Source organism: Pieris brassicae, chromosome 1, assembly GCF_905147105.1.
Source record: "Pieris brassicae chromosome 1, ilPieBrab1.1, whole genome shotgun sequence".
NCBI lineage: Eukaryota > Metazoa > Arthropoda > Insecta > Lepidoptera > Pieridae > Pieris > Pieris brassicae.
In genome coordinates, this window is record NC_059665.1 from 5,802,579 (window position 1) to 5,822,522 (window position 19,944).

Consider the following 19,944-nt stretch of genomic DNA (forward strand, 5'->3'; position numbering starts at 1 on the left):
TTCAATACTATAAACACTGTATGATTGGCGCCAAAATTGGGGCGCACCGCGCATGCTCTACGTTGACGTTTACACAGATAAATACACACTATCAACACGTGTTGAAAAGAAGTAGAACCTTTGCTGACGAATTCGAAAATAATAAATCATAATATATACTTTCGCACTGGACTAGGTTACCTGCTCAACTGTCATTATTGTTTTGATAGTAAGAATTATATAACTTCTTACAAAATGTACATAAATGCAAAATACATCGCATTAATAAACATTCAGAACATAAATATAGAGATAGTTTTGATTTTTTTAGTGTATTGGTAAAGTTTGTAGTGGAAATTTTTGGTAACAGAAAGGTTTTCCTTACAAACTCTATACGTCCCTGGTGGTACCAGGTATGGTACCCGTTTTAATTAACATCAAATATTATCTACAGAAATCTGAGGCCCAGACCTATTATAATATACGAGATGATTTTATTTATTTCACCATAATAAAGTATGTTCTTTCAAAACTTTATGTTACAGCGATGTATTCCTTAAATACATGCAAGGGAGCATGATTTATATTTTTCAGTATTTAGCAGTTTTCTTTATTTATTTCAATTGCCTCAAGATGCCGATAAAGACTATGGCTGTGTGCTCCTAGTACTTTTAATTAAAATTCATTCACTTTTTTTATTTGAATTGGGATAAATAAAAACAATTAAATTCAAAACATACGTTCATTATTATTAAAAACAAATGCAACACATACATGTTTTATATACTACTTAAAAGATTTAAAAGCATTACATTATTAACACGACTGCACGGTTTGTGTGACGTCTCTACAGTCGTGGTTGGTGGTGGCGAGTTGTAAAACATAGGCTGTAATAGATCGCGTTTATTGTCTTTTAGAGACGTTTTAATAAATTATTAAATACATATATTATATCAGTGACATAAAAACGATATACACATACTTAACGCAACATAACTCTATATAAATACTTTTATTTGACAATTAAGTAAACACTTAATGTGATTTTAGTGACTAGGTCAAGATGAAACGTCTACGTCTGCCTACAGTTGAAAGTTATAATGAAGAAACATATTTTTATTCATAAACCCCTTCCGCAGTTAGAATGTTTTGTCAAACTTAGTTATTTAATGATACAGGAGTCATAACTAAAATAGTTATTGTAGAAGATTTGAGTATCAGAGAGGGGGTCAGACATTAAAATGTAGTTATTATATCTTAGCTATAAATAATGCCCTTAAACTTACTTAAGAGCGCCTTCGGAGGCGCAGGGTAACGGTAAACATGTCTTATATTAAATATTCACTGAATTATTATTACTTACCTAACAGCTAATAAGTACAAGATGGATAATATTATTTTTATTATATAGCACCCTTTAATTTTTGGTATTTTAATTCTCATTAAGAAAATACATTTTAAACGGATTGAAGTATTATTATTATAAACTTATAATTATTTACATAATTTTAAATTTTAAATTTTCCGACGTTTCGCGTGCTAATTATAAGTTTATAATAATGATACATAGCTTCAATCCGTTTAAATAGTGTTTTCCTAATGTGTAAAAGCCATGTTAACAAAAGACAATACTAAGTTTAAATCTCTTTTCAATTTTAACTTTGTCATGATTTGTAAAATTGTATTAAAAACATTTTAATAAATCTCAACGTGACTTACAAAAGTATCTTTATCAATTTGTATCTACTCTAATTATATATTTAAAAAAATACTTATTGAACCAGCGATTGATAAAAGCGTGGAGGTCATTTCTATTGGATTTACTTAGTATTAGTAGTATTTCACGCGTGAAAACGTCTTTAGTTTGAAATACACTTAAAATAACTTATGACTAATCATTTCTATCCCTCGGATAAGATTCTGGTAACGTAAACTTTGATATAGGCGAAATATACAGAGGATTCAATTCTTGCATGTTCTTTCTGCTCTCTTGCGCTTCCTGTACAAATTTTGCGTACGCCCTACGATCGGACACAATTTGCGCGCTTTTTACAGCTAAAATAATAATAATTCCGCCGAGTATCACACATGCCATAGTTATAATGGCACTCATCATGATCTTGGCTGTTGTGGGCTGCGAACACATTTTAGATCGGATAATTATTTCCATAGATATCATTGCCTGCTCTGCGGCGTTGTATGTGTATTTGTATTCGCACTCCAAACCGTCCTCCTCCCGGCGCAGTATACATGGTATGTCATTAATTTTGGCGTCCTCTGAAATAATATAGACTGGGTTTAGATATATATCATTTAAAATATCGTTTTGTTAAATTATGTTTACATTGTGATGAAGACAGACAAATGAGTATTCTAGTTAAAACAATGCAAATGGACAGATTTTTTGTTCACGACAGTTTACATATAAGGTAATTAAAATAATACCGAGATTAAAACTACTAATGTAATTAATAATCACATTAAACGACGCTGTGTTCAAATCAAAATAGTTCGCTGATTTACCAATAGATGGCGCGATACGCTAATGATGATAAATTTACTTAAATGCGCTTATAAATCAATTTCATAATATATAAAATAAATACATTTTATTTGAAAAAATCATTCCGGATGAGGTTTCTATTCAGACTGAGCTAAAACATCTGATCAGTCTTTAGGCCAACAGCGAGATTCCATATCAAAAAAGTAGAGGCATTGATTCTTCATACATTAACAGTAGCAGTGTTTACTTTAAATGTTATTAACGATTAGACAGTAGACGCTTTGCACAAATTACCCGTTTTATTTTACCGCAAACGACTAACTCATTTGCGGGAAAAAACAGTCTAATGGTAGTAGTACGATTGTTGGTCATAGAACCGCAGTTACAAGCGTCATTACCCTACATTTCATAGCAAATTACTACACTATGACATACAGTGAGTGTTAAATGCAATGGATGTCCGTTTTTTACGCTATTTGAAGTTTTCCTATGTAAGTTAGGGCTTATAGATCTAAAAATCTATTGAACTATTCCTAACTTGCATTTTTATTTATAATAAAGATAATATAATTTAATGAAAACACTTTTTTAACGGACTGAAGCTATGTATTATTACAAACATATAATTATTTTACATATTTTTGAATTTTTCCCGACGTTACGCGTGCTTTACATCGTGCGTGGTCACGGTGATTCTAATAATACATAGCTTCAATCCGTTAAAGTGTTTTCTTTAAATGTGTAAAAGTTATGTTAATAAAAGACAATATAATATAAATCTTACCGTCCAATCTTTGACTAACAGTATAGTTAAGGCCACCAATACTACAAGTTTCATTACAATTGTTGTTAAGGTTACATAATACACAGAGTTCTGCGTTTGCGCATAGAGGATTCTCACAAGTGGCACACGTCTCACAAAACGGTCCTGTATACCGCATTCCTTCTATTGTCGAGGCACATTCACATCGACCTGCAAAAAAAATCTATTATGCGATTGTGTCATAAGCAATGACGTCATAGCAAGATTCTACACGAAGTCGTATTCCGAATCTCGCTAAAGGTCAAAAATCATATATATTAGAAACAATGGCTTGACAGGTCTTGAAACTAGATGTATTTTTTTAAATAAAGGTCTTTGAATTAGATCTAGTAGTACACGACATATGCAAAATATGGGAAAAAATGGAAGAAAATAGAAAGCTAAGCCTGACCAAATAGCTACATATATTAACGCCTTTCCATTTTTAATATGCAAAGTTGACAGTTGAAGATTATCTAACACATAGACAATTTATATGTTATTTAGTAGGTAGTTTTTAAACGGGCTTTAAGTAGACATAAATAAATAAGTTGACATTTCTTTAATTTGTAAATCCACATCAGCAAAAGTGATAATGACTCAATGTGTCCAACTCTTACAGTTAATCTCACATATCTACTACTTAAAATGACCTTTCTGACACCGTTTTACATTAGTAATAGCGAACCTGACAGACGTTGTCCTGTACACAAGTTTTACATACAAAAAAGTAATTTAATTACAAATAACATTAATAACAAACATAACCATTCTCGAATCCACTCACAAAATTGGTCCAGCTATGCAGAAGGAGTTTTATTACAAACACACGCACAGAAAATTTATATATAAAGATAGGTAACAATTAAAGTAATCGTCATATTTTTATCTTTTGTTTATTAAATAAATTGTACGTAGCTCAAGGTAAAAGCTGGGAAGTATTTTTTTATTTATATTTCTTAACTTACCACAAACGCAGTCCCCATGTCCAGAGCAAATTTCTTCCTCTCCAGGAGGAATACAGGCGTCAACATCTTCAGTACAATCACAGGCTTCCCCAGTCCACCCGGCCTCACACGCACAAAGGCCGCACACACATACACCATGATCAACACCACCGCACTCCATTCCGTTTAATCTGATATTTTGAAATGAGACAATAATTTATTTATACCTAAAATCAATTTGCTATTTATTATATTCTTATAAGATAGCTAGCCTTAGAAGCATGAGATTTTTAACCCTGAAAGTTCTATGGCCAGTTGAACGCCATTGAAATTTATATGTAAATAATTAACTCGGTGAAAGATGGGACTAAACAAAGACACGTGATAACTGAGAAAAATCTGTAAGAGACTCATCTGGCACATTGTCTATAAGGCAAGTAGGTGATTACCGAAGAACCCGAAACAATTATTTATTTTAATAAAAATATAATCTAAATGGTTTTATGGCTCTAAAACTACAGAGCATGTAAATGAGCAGCCGGTATTGTTTCATTATATACCACTAGAATAAAATATTTTAATATTTTCTGTAATCACCCTTCATATACCTGTTTTGTAACGACTCCGGTAGCTCATTAACAAATGTTGGTATTGAACACTTCAACGTGGATATTTAAATTTATTGGAGTACTTAAACTATTTAGCAGCGCCTCAATTATAGTCAGAACATACCATTATTTATAAAATAATGTTACGTACCTGCTAATTTCACAATCTTTACACTGGCAATACTTCCCGCTGAAGCCTCTATCACATTCGCACTTTCCGCAAAGGCAATCACCGGCCCCGGAACACGTCAGCAGTCGAGTGGAGTTCGGTTCTCTGCACTGCGATAGTAGAGCTGCGGATGCTGCTTCATCTTCTATTGAACAGTCGCACTTGGGACCAGACCTGCATTATAGGTAAGTCAATGAAGACATTACGTACGTGTTCAATACTTTTATCGCATTAGAGCAGGCAGCAACAGCAGGAGCTGCAGTAGAAACTTGGTCATGGTGTAAAATGAAAGGCTAACAAAGAAAGTACGAGTGTAACAAGTTTGGTTTCAATCTAATTGATAAAAAGCATATATCGGCAAAGTACTCGCAAGCCTTCTGTCATTGTAAGTGTGGGCGGCGGTATCACTTAACATCAGATAAGCTTCCTGTCAGTTTGTCCCGTATAAGAAATTTTGGCAAATCACAGATAGCTGACACAATCCTTCCTTCTGTATGACCAATCACAATGAAACGTTTCATCTTTCGATTAGAATTCTTATCTCCGGGACCAAGTCTCAATAAACAAAACTAGCTACCTATTCGTTTCATGAACTTTCTTTTCTTAGACAAAACTATTACTCACCATCCTTTGTTGCATTGACAAACTCCACATACGAGGTGAGAGTGTGTTGGACAGGATAAAGACATATCCTTGATCAAGTCACTTTCGCAGGAACAACCACACTGGATATTCACCTCAAGAGTCAGTGTGTCTTGGCCCAGCTGACTTTCTGATATGTTTATTATTTGTTGCGTCTAAAAGTTCGTAATTTACTATAAAATTTCCAGTGATAGCATTAATGATTCATTTGTTCTTAATACAAAACTTATGTGAACCTGTTAAAAGTGACGTTAAATGTTAGCGTTATAAAATAAAATAATGTTTTACGCATAGTGTAGAAATTGCTAAAATCTAAATCTTAGCGAATATGAATGTATATTCTTCGTGCATAATATTATTTATTGAATCGTAATTAAGTCTTGAGGCATACTAGTTCTATTAAAACAGCGCTTATTTAATTAAACTACAATCTCCCATAAAAAGGAATCACTCCATATTTGTCGTCCATTACGATGCGATACGGCAAAACAAACACACCTTTTTGAATTCAGAACAAGAGTCCAATGTAACATGAGCTTCAAAGTTAAGTGTCATCCCATACTCGACACCAGTGCACCGATGGGTCTCGATTAACGAGCCACCTTTCACTCCGCAATCGGTGAAATATTTGACCTTGACAGGTCCCAAGGCATCATCTTCGAAGTTGACAACGCTGACAATGTCTTCGTAACCCATTTTTACCAATTTGAGAATGTTGGAACTATCACTTTCCAATTTGGCGATGTATGTGAAATCGCTGAGCAGTTGGTGCAAACTGTCATAGTGGTCTTTGACGCTCTCTGTAACCGCGAAGATTACGTTAACCTGGAAAAATATAGTCCTTAAAATTTGAACATTGTTTTTATTTAAGAAAGTATCAAACTACACGATCTTACTACAAACCCATGGCCACTGTTGCTTAAACACCCGAGCTATCGGGACAATTTTATTTTTGATTTAAATTCTACAGTTAACTTACCACATATCTGGATCGCAAAAACTAATCCAGACGTAATGCACGCACACTTTTAACATCAGCCACACACATGCATTCGCAAACTCACGCACTTGCGTATACTTAAGGTCTTAACTATATTTAATTAAAATTACGTTGAGGATAAAGTTCGTTATGTTTCTATAAACTATTACATATATCACTCATGTATTTTTTAGTATAATTGCACAACAAAAAGCTAGTTTAGTGGTTGACTAGACTATATTTGATAATATTGAAGACAGCGTAGTGACTAGCGTCTAATAAAATTGTACAATTTGTAATAAATATTTTATTAAATAAAGATTAATACTGGGCGTGCTCTCTGATAGTCGCATCTCACATACCATCAGGTGGGATTAGGGTCAAACGTCTGTCCAGTTCTTTATAAAAAATCTATTAATTATAAATATGTGATGGGTTACGGGGGTCATACATACAAACGCGCGCCAGCGCATTTCATTACCTAGTCATATATTGATTGACAGATACCAGCTTAACACACGCATTTAAGTACTTGGCAGAATAGTTGAGAATATTTAACTAAATTAAATAGAAATACTAGACAAGTTTTATTCATTTTAAAGACTTTGCTGCTAGCTTTTGGGGAGAAACTCCTGAATGTCTTTTCGGCTTTGTAAATTTCTTAAAATTTTATATTTTATAACCAATGGGTAAGATGATGAGTGATAGTACCGTCCATGGACAATCACACTGCCAGAAAGCCCGCAAATGCATTGCCCACCTTTTAAGAATTGGTATTTTACGACCATATAAGACAGCGTGAATGGACGGTTCTCCAGAATTAATAAACACTACCAGTGTTTAACTCGCAAAAATAAACATAGATTAGAACACAAAATAAACCTAATATACTGATAAGAAAAGGTTTGCGTAACACGACGGTATAATACAGTTTACATACAGATGAACAAAGAGGTCTATTTACCTTATACTTATCTAGGAGTCTGTACACTTGTGCAATGGAGGGATAGTCGTATTTGTCTGCTTCTGCATAGTAGCCATTTTCATCTAAGTGACATGTCTCGTCATTTTTCAGGGAGGCACCACCTGAAAATATTTGCCAAATAATTCAATTTTTTTTTAATATTATGGCAATAGTTTCAACTTTATGCCAGTTTCAAGTAAAAACTGGAAAAAGACACGCGAGAAACTCAATAATTTTTGGGTTCATTTATTTAATGATTAAATGGGAAACTAGAATTCAAGAGTTATGTTATTTAAAAAAACGTACCAATACTTGTAAAGAAATGTATTTACATCTTGTAAAAAAAATAAAAAAAGCCATTGGAGTTACATCCTTTTAGATCTGGGCCTTCGATTTCTGTATCTGTTTCATGTTTTTTTTTTTCTTAAGGCATGTACGTGACACACCCCCAATTTTTTTTGGGTTTAAGCCATGACGATTTCCTGAAGATATCTTCCTTCACCGCACTAGCGAGTGTTAAATGAATTACAAAGTCAGCTGCTGCTGAGAGCTTGGATTCGAACGTATGACAGTAGTGAGAGACGCTGAAACCTCTAGGCCAACACTGCTTAATTTAAAATCATCGTATATGAATACTGATGAATATTCTAAAGATTTCCGCATCCATCGCTGTAGTTAACTTATACGACGAGTTCCGGAGGTGTAGGATTCGATTCCCGAAAAAAAATCAGATTTGGAAGACAAAAGGCTTTAGCAGCTGCTTTAACAACATTTGTCACTAAAATTCATTTTTTTTTAATAATTTTATGGCCTGGTAACGAGACCTTTAAGCCAACTAAAATTCATAAAGCGTTTGCTATGTGACAAATAACATGGCGTCCTAACTTTGGCATAAATTTCATAATATTATTGATTTCCCAACGTTCATACATTATGTATTTACAATAGGCTATTAAATATGTATTTTATTAAGTACTTACCTAACTTCCCATCTCCGGCGGTATGAAGCAATCCGTCAGACAATAGGATAATAATCTTACGACTGTGCAGGCTCCAGCCAATACGGTTCCCACAAGTTATCGCTTGTACCAAAGCGTCAAGTTGGGCCTCAGCGTTGTCTAAATTTGCCGTTACCGAACTACTGTTCACGCTTTCTATGAAATCGTTCACCTTAAAATAATAAGTATTAATGATTTGACGGTTTTGACGGAACATTGTATAGGCTAAATATATGATGTAATTTTGTTCCGTTACTCTTTTGCTACAGTTAACATAGGCTATTTAACAAATTAAGAGTTATTGTATAAATATCGCGTTAAAAGCGCTGCGGTAAAGCGTCTTTAATCATTACTTAATAAAATAGAAATAATACTATTTTCATACGTTTCTCACACAAAACGGCCACAGATTAGTCGAATTGACGTAAACCGTGATTTCGTAAACTGTATTTTATCGAATTCTAATGTGTATTTCTATATTAAGTTTGTTTACGGGTGTACAAGTATAGTACAAGGAGTGTTGCAACGCCATCTAGGCAAAAAATAGGAAAAGTATTGAAATTATGAATGTTAAAATTGAATTTCTGAAAATAAACCTAGGTATAGTATATAAATTGAAATGGTTTTTAATATAGTATCACATAGCTTCTTCTGCCTATTTATTTTTGTGACTGCCGCCATTGATTTCTAGCTCGTTGATTGTTTTCCATGGTACAAGCAAGTGATTTTCGATACAATTTGTATAGTTCCCTACTATTTTCTTTCACGTGCACGTGCGTACTCTGTAACTTCCAGTAGTCCAATATAAGTTCGATATAGTCCTCTCAATATCCGTAATGTAGAAACTTTGAGATCGCGCGGAACAAAATCTCATTATCGTGATTGACGGAACGCTGCCGTTTGTTACAGAGTTAGGCTCTGTTCGCGCTACAGCTGTCCAGTAGGAATATGCTATGCTTCATATTTCACCGTAAAGGACTCCAGAGGATTACATAAATAAGTACCTGGTTAGTAAGAGACAGGTGATGTTTATAACTATAGGTGGGTTCACACGCTTCTTCCTCTACCGTGCAGGGGTTTGCGCGTCGCCCCGAGTCAACACTGATGAACGGCATAATTGGCTTCTCAGCGAAGCTTCCAAAACCCAATCTGAAAAAGTAACCCATATCTATGAATGGTTGGTATTAATTGGTCTAATCGCATGTAGATATTATAAGGAATTAAATATAAACATCGCAAAGAAGTTCTAAAGTCGAATTAAAAATATTCCGTCTTTTTAAATAAGTCTACTCTCTTTGATAACATATAATACTCGTACAATATTAATATATCCTGTGAAATTATGTGTCAAATTACACTATAGTTATTAAAATTACGAAAATCAAATATAATAAATTTAAAAAAATATAGGAAGATGAATAATATTTTACCTGAAGTTATCGGTTAAATTCTTCAGCATCTCAGGAAGATCGTCTCTTAATGACACAAGGGTTTTCTTATCATCTTTCATCGACCACGTGAGATCCATTAAGTAATATAAATCCAGAGGATAGTTCTTTGCTGGCCGGTATTGGAACTTGATTTTTTTTGTTTCACCTATAACAATTGAATTAAATCGAATTAAAGGCAAGCTCTCTTAATAATTCAAACGATAGCATAGAAAACAATGTTCTCGGATGAATACTAATTATTCAAACCTAAAATTGTATCTTTATAAAAGCATCTATCTCCTCGTCAACTTTTCCATTAATATTAGTATAAAGTATATATAGGTACATATATTGTATGACAAAAAGCTTTATGCAACAATTAACCACTTACGTGCTTTTAAAGAAAGCTTTATACGCTGCGGCTGTAGTTGTACAGCAACCAAGCCATCCGGCAGCACGTCTTGCAAACTGCTGTTCTCAACCACCTCCCAAACTGGCTTTTCAGGACGCTCTATCGTACCTTGGCCACAACCGAAGGCTACCAAACTGAAAGGTTTTTCACTTTATTACAATTCAAGGTATTGTCTTAGTTTAAACCATAAAACGCGCAAGTTAATGAAGTATATAATAACATAGGTTAATGTTATTCTAAGTTCGATTTTAAACCATGCCAGTTTTTTTTTTCGTTACACTAGTCCATAAGAACGGGTGTTAATTGCGTATGTAGAGGTTCAATCGTCTTATCAATAAGGTATAAGGACTCCAAATTGGATAAGGAAAAAAGTACAGCAATAATGTATCGTATCATTTGTTCAGTATAATCCCAATATGAATAAAGAGTATTTAATAATTTAATTTTGAACTTTTATTACTATTAACGAAACTAAATTTTAAAAACAAAAGTAGAAACATAAAATTTAAGATATTAATGTAAATTAAGGTCACTTAAGTAACAAGTTGAGATGTGTTGGATACCTACAATACTAAAATGAGTACTATCAACCAAGAAGCACTCTAATGAAATAGAAAATTAATATTATCTCTAATTAGCATTTCTAATTATTTTTTCAGTTTAAATCTAAATACTGCTGAATATAATTTCACAACGAAGATTACGTCTGTAAACGTTTGTCCAGGGGGATATGACTTGATATGATATGATTGTGAGCAAATTTTCAAGTCAAACTTAACCGTTTATATCATGACATCGAAGCTCAAGAGAGGTAGGGCCAGATATAATTATTGTTGTTTTTCAACAAGATTCAAACCCCAAAGAAAATAGAAAAACACATAGATGTACCTTGCTACTATGTGCTATTTATAGAATTAGCAATAACCAAAAAAGTATAAAAATATTGTTCAAATGAAAATGTGTTGTTACCTTTTTTGCTGATAGTACAAAGCCTACACTAAAACAAAGTAACACTTCAGAGTGTACAAAGGTCATTTCTCTTAAACATGTGCATCTTATTCTGACCCCTTTTACTGTTTTAAATCGTCTGTCCATCAATGATAAAAGTAACTAACCCAGCATGGGATTCGGCATTTAGACTATCATCAAAGGGAATTCAAATTGTAATTGGTCTTTGTCGGCGCGAGAATTGAATTATTAAACCTCAATTAACCAAAAACAAATTAATAATTAAAAAAAAACTTTGATTCCGATATCAAGAATAAAATAAATTGGGTATAAGAATTTCTTAAATATTGACTTACTTTATGCCGTTTAACTAATGTACTGATCATTCTAATTAAATAGGCTTTATCTAATACATATAAAATTCTCGTGTCACGAGATGTTTGTAATTAAACTGGGTCAACCGATTTTCGTGAAATTTTGTGTGCTATTTTTCATCTTTATTTTCTAATTTTTTTATTCAATTCTTTAGATAATTTGTTTTTTTATGATACAGCACACAAGACTAAATACCACCCTTAATTTTCACCCCTCTACGATCAACCCCTATTTTTTTGTTAATTAAATACTTATGAGGTTTATATAGAGAAAATTTCACAGAAAAACCCGAAAGTGATTTCTTTCTGGAAAACTTCCTGGGGAAGCTTAGCAAAATGTTCTATGTTTGTATGTTTAACTTATACAAAACAAATAGTTTCCCGTTAAGAGTTAAATACTTAAACATGTATCAAAAATTGTGTCAACAGCATTACTCTACAGTACAATATTATAACATTTGATTCGCTCTCTACTAGCAATTACTATGCAATAACCGCGTCTTAAAGTTAATCATGTTCCACGATCAATCAAGAAATCTCTTGGTCATGTTGAACAATCCAACATTAAAGCGAACATTGCCATAACACATTTTCATGTTAACTGTCATTTTTAATCTATGTAGCTATTTTATTTATAGTCTTTGGTTACCACAAATGTTCTATGGAATTATTTAAACGTTGAACACGTCTAAATTTAAAATGAACGTGGAAACTATTTTTGTATTAATTTAAATTACTCACACATCTGGAATAGGGATAACTTAACATTGTGATGTTTTCAAATAACTCAAATAATTTCGGATTTAGAATTTAAAAATAATCTAAAGAGGCGTAACACATCGTTGTATTTTATTTTTTTCAAGGTCATTAAACAAATATACATTAAATTAGTTTATTATTATACTCCATGAAAACACTAATAATAAATTGGTATTTAAATTTTTTAATAATATTCCTGTATTTTAATCGATATTAGTGAGATTTGAGTTTAGAATACGGATTTAACGATAAATCTGAAAATATATTTGTAATTTATTTTTAGATCTCAATGGTTTATTTTTTAAATTAGCTTGATACCTTTCATCATCATTGCACCGTGGCGCAGTGGTGGGATAGTAGGGGTCAGCACACCATCGACAGTGCGAAGCGGCTGACAGACAAGGCCCACACTCCTCATGTTCAATACACACCAGCTTCTTCGCCAGCTCTTGTTGCTGCAGTACTGGAACTAAACAATTTTAATTATGAATTTTACTTTCTCTTATAAACGATGAATTTCATGTACTAAAGCTAGATTAGATTATGAAAAAACAGTATGATTTCAATTTTAAATAAAGCTTACATAACTATAATTCAAATTAAATTTAAATTGAAACTATTAGAAGGTTTAACAATAATATGAGACAGAGAATGCGTGTAGTGTGTGGGAGTGTACCTGTGTGTTAAATTGGCTTAATTTACTGACATAAAATGCCTGATAGAGATTGAATAATCTTGGGAATCTTTTCTCGCTTAGTAACAACGTAAACACTAAAAAATTATGGGTTCATGGTAGATACTATTCGCGTTTTGGACTTCTGGCCTATGAGGCACTCTGCCAGCTGACATCGTGCCCAATATCAATGCAATAATGAACTACTGTTTATCAGGTCAATAACAATGCAATTTTGTTTGATCTAGGTTAAAACGCGTAACACTTTGTAAAAAGCGACAATTCGGTGTTTACTTAACCATATTTCCGACGTGCTCACCCCATTGAGTTGCTTCGTAGATTTTAGCTTTAAGACATAACAGTTACCTTTTGGGGTTTCTCTTCGTCATAGTAGGTGTTTTTTTTTTGAACTGGTGCATTTTAGATTCATTATAAAATTTTACGCTTAGTAGATATTAAGAATACCGTAATATTAAGTGGCGTGGCGTAGAAACGTAAAAAGAGAATTTCACAGCATCATAAATTTTCCTAAAATGTAAATATGTACTCACGATTTCTTAGGCGGGGCCTTTTTATGTTTTTCTAGATATACTTATCAAGATAACAATGGTATTTGGGTTAATCAAAACCACGAAACTCATGATTAATATCATAATGTAAACGCTAACATCATAAAGAGATATTAATGTCCACGGAATAAATAAATATGGTTGGAATTGATCTTATTTTGTTCGAGATTCTGTGACGGCGCTTTAACTGAAATATTACATTTTGATATCCAATATTTAAGAGTACGATTGTTTGATTATAGGGCCTGCATTAAGCGTATGTGTCGTCTTGTTAGTTTTTGTTTTAAAAACTTTTGACTACTATTGCTCCATAATACGCATTTATTTAAGTGGAATCCAAACCAAGTCTCTGCTGCGTTCTTATTGACCACTGATTGAAATACTTCCATCTGATAAAGTGGGACGTGCGTGAATACAATAGATAAATGTTAGCGGTGAACAACAAAAGAACTAATGTCATTCATTAAAGCTACAGACTGGTTCATTAGTGATCGAAACCTGCCATGACTTACTTCCGCAATAGTATTAACAACGCGGAACTAACTTGGAAATGGTTTTGTGATTAATTATAATTTGTATCGAAGATATTAATTAAGAATTGATATGATAAGCACGCTTTCCTTAATGGCTTCGAAGCTTTTGTCTTTATCACACCTATCGCCACAAAGCATATTATTAATCAAACATGAATAAACTTATTGTGCCTTAGCCTTAACTAGAGATAGTATAAAAGCAATCATATTATATGTAGATACCATAATTTTTTATAGACAAGTAGATTATACTTGTGCGCCCGAAACACGTGGTCGACTTTTTGGGTCTGAGGCACGCCGATGTCTGATTTCCCTCGGCGTATGAGCTAGTCTTAAAATACGCAGAAAGACCGAAAGTCCAAGCCAAGGTTCGGCCTACGACGGGATGAGAGTTTTTTTGTCACCGTATCATTCAAAATCAGTGATACCGGAGATTGGTGACACAAATAAAAATAAGTAGATATATTTGAAACAAAACTATTTATAATATCCATATTTGTTTTCTTGTGAGTTAAGTGTTAAAAATTATGACACAGCTGACCTCAATTCGAATGCAAACCTGTCCTCTACTATTGATTGTTTATTAGTTTATACGCTTCAAGCCCACATGTCTGCACGTAGTTTTATTTACATACACTTGTTTAGAGAAACTAGCCAGGGGTCGAAAAATCTTTAACAAAAGTGGAAAATTTGATATAAAACAGTACCAAAAACCTGCGTATTACATCCAACTCAATCATCGTTAGCGATATATCAAAACGAATGTTATAAAACATTAGTTTAGTTTAGGATAAGGTCACCAACATACACTAGGCACATATCTTCTGGATGCCGAGCTGAATTTCGAGTCGGGAATCGTTTAACAGCAAGGTAAGGCATTTTTAAATAAAATTCATGAAAAGCTGTCCCATGACTTCTAAAATTTATTGAACGATACTTTGTTCGATTTTTCATTTAGATAAGTTTGACAAATTCTTGTATCGCACCAGCTATAAGAAACTCTGTTACAATACCTTATCTTAATATATATAAATTAAGCGTCACGTTGTTTGTCCGCTATGGACTCCTAAATTACTTAACCGATTTCAATAAACTTTGCATACCGCGGCCAGTTTGTTTTGACTTAAAAGATAAGGATAGCTTACATAATATGTATAATTCTACTGTGCGTGTGTATGTCTTGAACACCTCTTAAGCGGATGGACCGATTTGAATGTATTTGTATGCGTTTGGGTTAAGATTCAAAAATATAATGCAGGACAACGTCTGTCGAGTCCGCTAGTTTTACTATAGATTAAACTTAGTACTGTCATACTCACGGTATGCCGTATAGGTGGAGATATATATACTGTTATGAAGACGGCAACGCAAACAAACCTACGAATAACATTCTAAAAATAAACAGTTATAAAACCTTTTCTATGTAATTAATTTACCAGTAAAGTCGAGTATTTGCCATTTTTCTTAAATGACGTAAACGTCGTGCTACAAGCTAATATTGTTCAATCAATACCCTATCTAAAATATAAGTGGAAATAAATGCAGAATCCAACATATTTTTAACTAAAAATCTGTCAATATCGTACTAAAGGTTGATCAAGAGCATGCCTAAAAATAAATAAAATATAATATAATAGAGTTAATTTATATGTCCCTCATCCCGTTTAAAGACTTTAAATAAACACACACGAGTCTTCATTACTGGATTATCATCAAAGACGGATTCCACGGGTCTAATAAACGTGGAACAATCGCAATATAAATTTTATCCGTTATCTCACTCGGGTAGCAAAGGACATATATTTTTCTATTTATATAGATTTTTATAAACATATACGCAAACCTTTATCTATCTATTTAAAAGTTTATTGAAAATCCGAAGCTTTTATTTTATAATAAAAAGTATCGCAATATATGGCAAAGTAAGTCGACGACGGCTGGACCAATTCAAGTAATTTTTGAACTCTGTGGATGGTTTTTATGGAGAACAATATTATAAAAATATAGCAAAATGTTCCTTATGTGTATATAGTGTAGTTACTAAGGTATGCTAAGTAAAAAGCGAAATAAAGTGCACGGGGGCTGCTAGTGCCTAATAGAAATTGTCCATTGCTTAAAATCACCTATTTTATTCTAACATTCTCAGACACTATCAAGCTCTCACATAAACACCCTTACTTGACGCTCCAGCCAATTTTAGAGTTTATTTTTGTAATGATTATTAATTATAATAAAATATTTCTCTTTATTTCGCGGTTTTTGTATTGTTATAACAATTAAATTTCTGTTCCATATTTAAATACATTACTGTTTTTTTATTCCATACATAATCTTTAACGTACGCGACGTAGGCAGTACCGGTTGGGAAAGACAATAATAAAAAAATCAATGCGTCCCATATTTGGAGTTTTTGTTTATCATGACTTTTTAATTACAACCCTGACAAGCGTTCGTAATATTTGTCTTTGGTTTAATCAAAACGAATTAATGATGGGAGTTAAAAATCGCTTTTAATAAATATAATTTCTCACCGGATATCTTAATGATTATCAATATATTTTTAGAATTTGTATGCGTTAACAGAATCTTTGATCGTTTCAAAGAAGCATAGCATTCGTAAATTACCATAAATACGTCATTCCTTTCCACAAAATAAAACTAATATCGCGTATATTAGTAGTTACTTTACTATCAGTTTATTAGTTATATTGAAACCTATATTAATTAACTTTTGGCACATCGTTTCAGACCGTTTTAAGACATTTTTAGCATGAATAATAATACCAAAACTTCGATTCGATAATCGTCAGAGTGGTTAATGTTTGGGCCTAATTCCAATTTTGTAATCATGTTTCCCTCGCCGTAACAAAAAATGGTAACTAGTACTTAAAATAAACAAAATGTTTTGTTTTTACCTAGGGTTTGAAAGCACGACCTCAGGAATCGCACTAAATACTTGTGCAAAAGCACTTCCTTAATATCAGGAAACAAGGTTAACTTTGTATTTTATGGACTATTTAGTTCGTGGTATGTTATTTGAGTCTGCTTACTTTAGAAGCGTGATTTATGTTCTCCAATGTTATATTGATGCAGAAATATGTATTACTTAAACTTATTAAAATTATTGAAAACCTTACCAATAATATAAATTTACTTTCGGCTACACCAAGAAACCTGAGAAAACGGGTAAGGCCCAAACATCTCTATCTTAAAGTTCACAAGGCCCTACTCGGATAGAAAGTGATTGAAGATCTCTTATGTTCTTTAACCATAAAGGGTTTATGTTTTTTTCCCCAATAATCTCGTGAGTAATACTTAAATAGACTAGAACAGACTAGAGGAGGAAAGCTGGAGCTGCAAGCCAGCAATTGGCGAATGTGGACAGGGAACGTTGAAAGTTTCTCGTTACGAAGACACTTTTTGAGCCAACGGAGGAAGTGAGTGAGATATTTATTATTTTTTATTAAATTATAATCGATCCAAATTATTCCACTACAATTAAAAAGGTGGAAAATATAGATTCTAATTATACAAAGAAAGAAAAACATTCGTTTCCATTCCTTACAAATGTGTTGTCTATTTATATCGTCACACGGAAAAAATACCTTAAAGTTAACACGTGCGTTGGTTGAAAATTTTATCCCATATAGTTTGAATTTGATAAATTTATTTTAAAATTTTCATATTTTCTCTTGACTTGTGATATTATGTGTGTTGTAATAGTGTTCATTATTACTTATATAATTATATCTCACTTGCGTTGTCGCGAGAATAATTTTTGGTGCTCAATGGTTGTATAGCTTTCATGTTGTGTGTGTATTTGTGTCTTATGTTTCAGGTTAATATCAAGAATAATCAATTTTTAGGTTAAAATTACAAGTATACTCATATCATCGTCATGAAATCTATGTCATGTAAAACAACTGTTTACACATAATGCAGTTTTGTTGAGAGAATTTTGAAATCTTTCCCGTTGACTTATTTACAAACACGCGTTTATATGCAAAGAAGTAAATAACCACCGGAACCCCTTTAACTTTTATTACCATTGGCAGTCGTTAGACGTAAAGACTTAATAACACTAATAATTTATAGTGTCGATGTATGAAATTAATTTAACCAAACAGAGATGCCGAAAAACAAACATTCAATCTAATGGATATAGCAGGTGGGATCCGGAAGAGCATCGAGGTTATTTTAGGATTTTATGAACTGCATATATCATTCTTTGAAGATAAGTAGACGTTTATGGACTGATAAAAATTAATTTTAGGCAAAAGATATTTAATACGCACACACAAGACTGGAAGAATTATACAAAAATATTAAAATTTGATTCAACTTTGAATTTTTTAATCTCAAACCCATAACAAATGTATCTTTTCATCTGATAATGTTGCGCTTCTCATTTTTGTATTTTACTCAAAACAGTGACTGACATATTAAGAAATAGCATATACCAAATGCCATAGACTAATAAAACATATAATGACATATCTATTATTAACGCTGGAAATTAAATATTTTCTGCACGCATTGAAAAAGCAAGTCCATAATTATTGAATTACTATGATTACTGATAACGCATGACTCAATTTCCACACCTCTTATCAATCGCATATGGTATCATATTGTTTTATATTACAACATATGAAATTTTAAAATCTCACCTTGACAGAAAACATATCCAATAAAAAAACAAAACAACACTTTATAGTACATGATCGGGAATAGTATTTGCACTGAATTAACTGTAACCCGATCGGTTTCGCGATGTCTGATAACAGATAAGGGCCGATAAGTGATAAGGCGGCGGCGCCGCCGCGCAAGCTCGCGCCCGTCCCTTCGACATCTGCCGTTGTACTAATCTTTGACTACCTTTGTAAGTGACTAGTGCTATGGGGCTTACAAACGAGCTCCTAAAGCTCGTAATACTAAACAGTTGTGCCAAAAGGGCGTAATATTCGATGTACATTTCTTCTTGACATGACGTCTTTGATTTATACATACCCTTCGGCCTACTAAATATTTAGTTAATAATATCTTTATATAATTTTTCGTAAACTATTTACTACATAAATAAAATTATTGTATGTACTTTTATGTATATTTAATATTAACAAAAAGTGATATTTTTATACTGATAGTGATTCGAAGAACTTTATTAATATCAAATACAATAAACTCTAATTAATACTGGTACAAACCCGTACAGGGTTGTGCATTACTTACTTCAGTAAAATTGTTTGATATTTGTTTATTAAAAATTCAAGTAAGACGGTCGCGTTAATATTATTTAAATGGCACACAATAGTCCAAGAAGGTCTAAGGTCAGTTATAATTTAACCTTTTTTGTCTATTTAAGCGTTTTCGAGTAATTGCTAAAAACACTTTTAATTTGTGATTGAACCCTCGCCGGGCTTTTTGTATCATTAAATTTACATTATATCAAAGTGTCGAAATTGTGATTTAATAATTTATTTGACTAGACTAACGACGTCCGTTTACAAACACCGTGTGATAGAGGCGACGCAACAAGTTGTACACCGAAAAAAAATAAAAATATTCATTGCGTGTTTTTAATATATGACATCAAGTCTTTACTGATAAACTCGCCCATGTATATACCGTATTATGTTTACGTCGTTTATATTT

The 19,944-nt window shown here is 32.6% G+C and overlaps 1 protein-coding gene across 2 annotated transcripts; it reads right to left on the reverse strand.

Moving 5' to 3' along the window:
- Positions 1–1,574: 1,574 nt before the first annotated feature.
- LOC123714190 (integrin beta-nu) lies at positions 1,575–19,135 on the reverse strand. Of its 2 annotated transcripts, none has more exons than XM_045668389.1 (13): positions 18,960–19,135; positions 12,833–12,977; positions 10,413–10,567; positions 10,022–10,187; positions 9,596–9,740; positions 8,574–8,763; positions 7,594–7,715; positions 6,149–6,475; positions 5,633–5,805; positions 4,991–5,182; positions 4,253–4,422; positions 3,267–3,455; positions 1,575–2,256 (listed from the first exon to the last, which is right to left on the reverse strand). In XM_045668389.1, exons 1-13 carry the CDS (start codon positions 19,009–19,011, stop codon positions 1,871–1,873), a joined length of 2,412 nt encoding a protein of 803 aa, XP_045524345.1. In that variant the 5' UTR covers positions 19,012–19,135; the 3' UTR covers positions 1,575–1,870. The 2 variants fall into 2 exon arrangements, with proteins under 2 accessions (XP_045524345.1, XP_045524337.1); XM_045668381.1 differs by having other exon boundaries at positions 12,833–12,983.
- Between the last annotated feature and the right edge of the window lie 809 nt (positions 19,136–19,944).

What these genes read in the sequence shown, in the direction of transcription:
- LOC123714190 (XM_045668381.1), bottom strand. Translation starts at nt 19,011, where the DNA reads ATGTACTATAAAGTGTTGTTTTGTTTTTTTATTGGATATGTTTTCTGT. An exon ending in GACTCCTAGATAAGTATAAG is followed by an intron (nt 6,476 to 7,593) that starts GTAAATAGACCT and finishes ATATTTTTCCAG; the next exon opens with GTTAACGTAATCTTCGCGGT. An exon ending in TGTTAGTCAAAGATTGGACG is followed by an intron (nt 2,257 to 3,266) that starts GTAAGATTTATA and finishes ATATTATTTCAG; the next exon opens with AGGACGCCAAAATTAATGAC.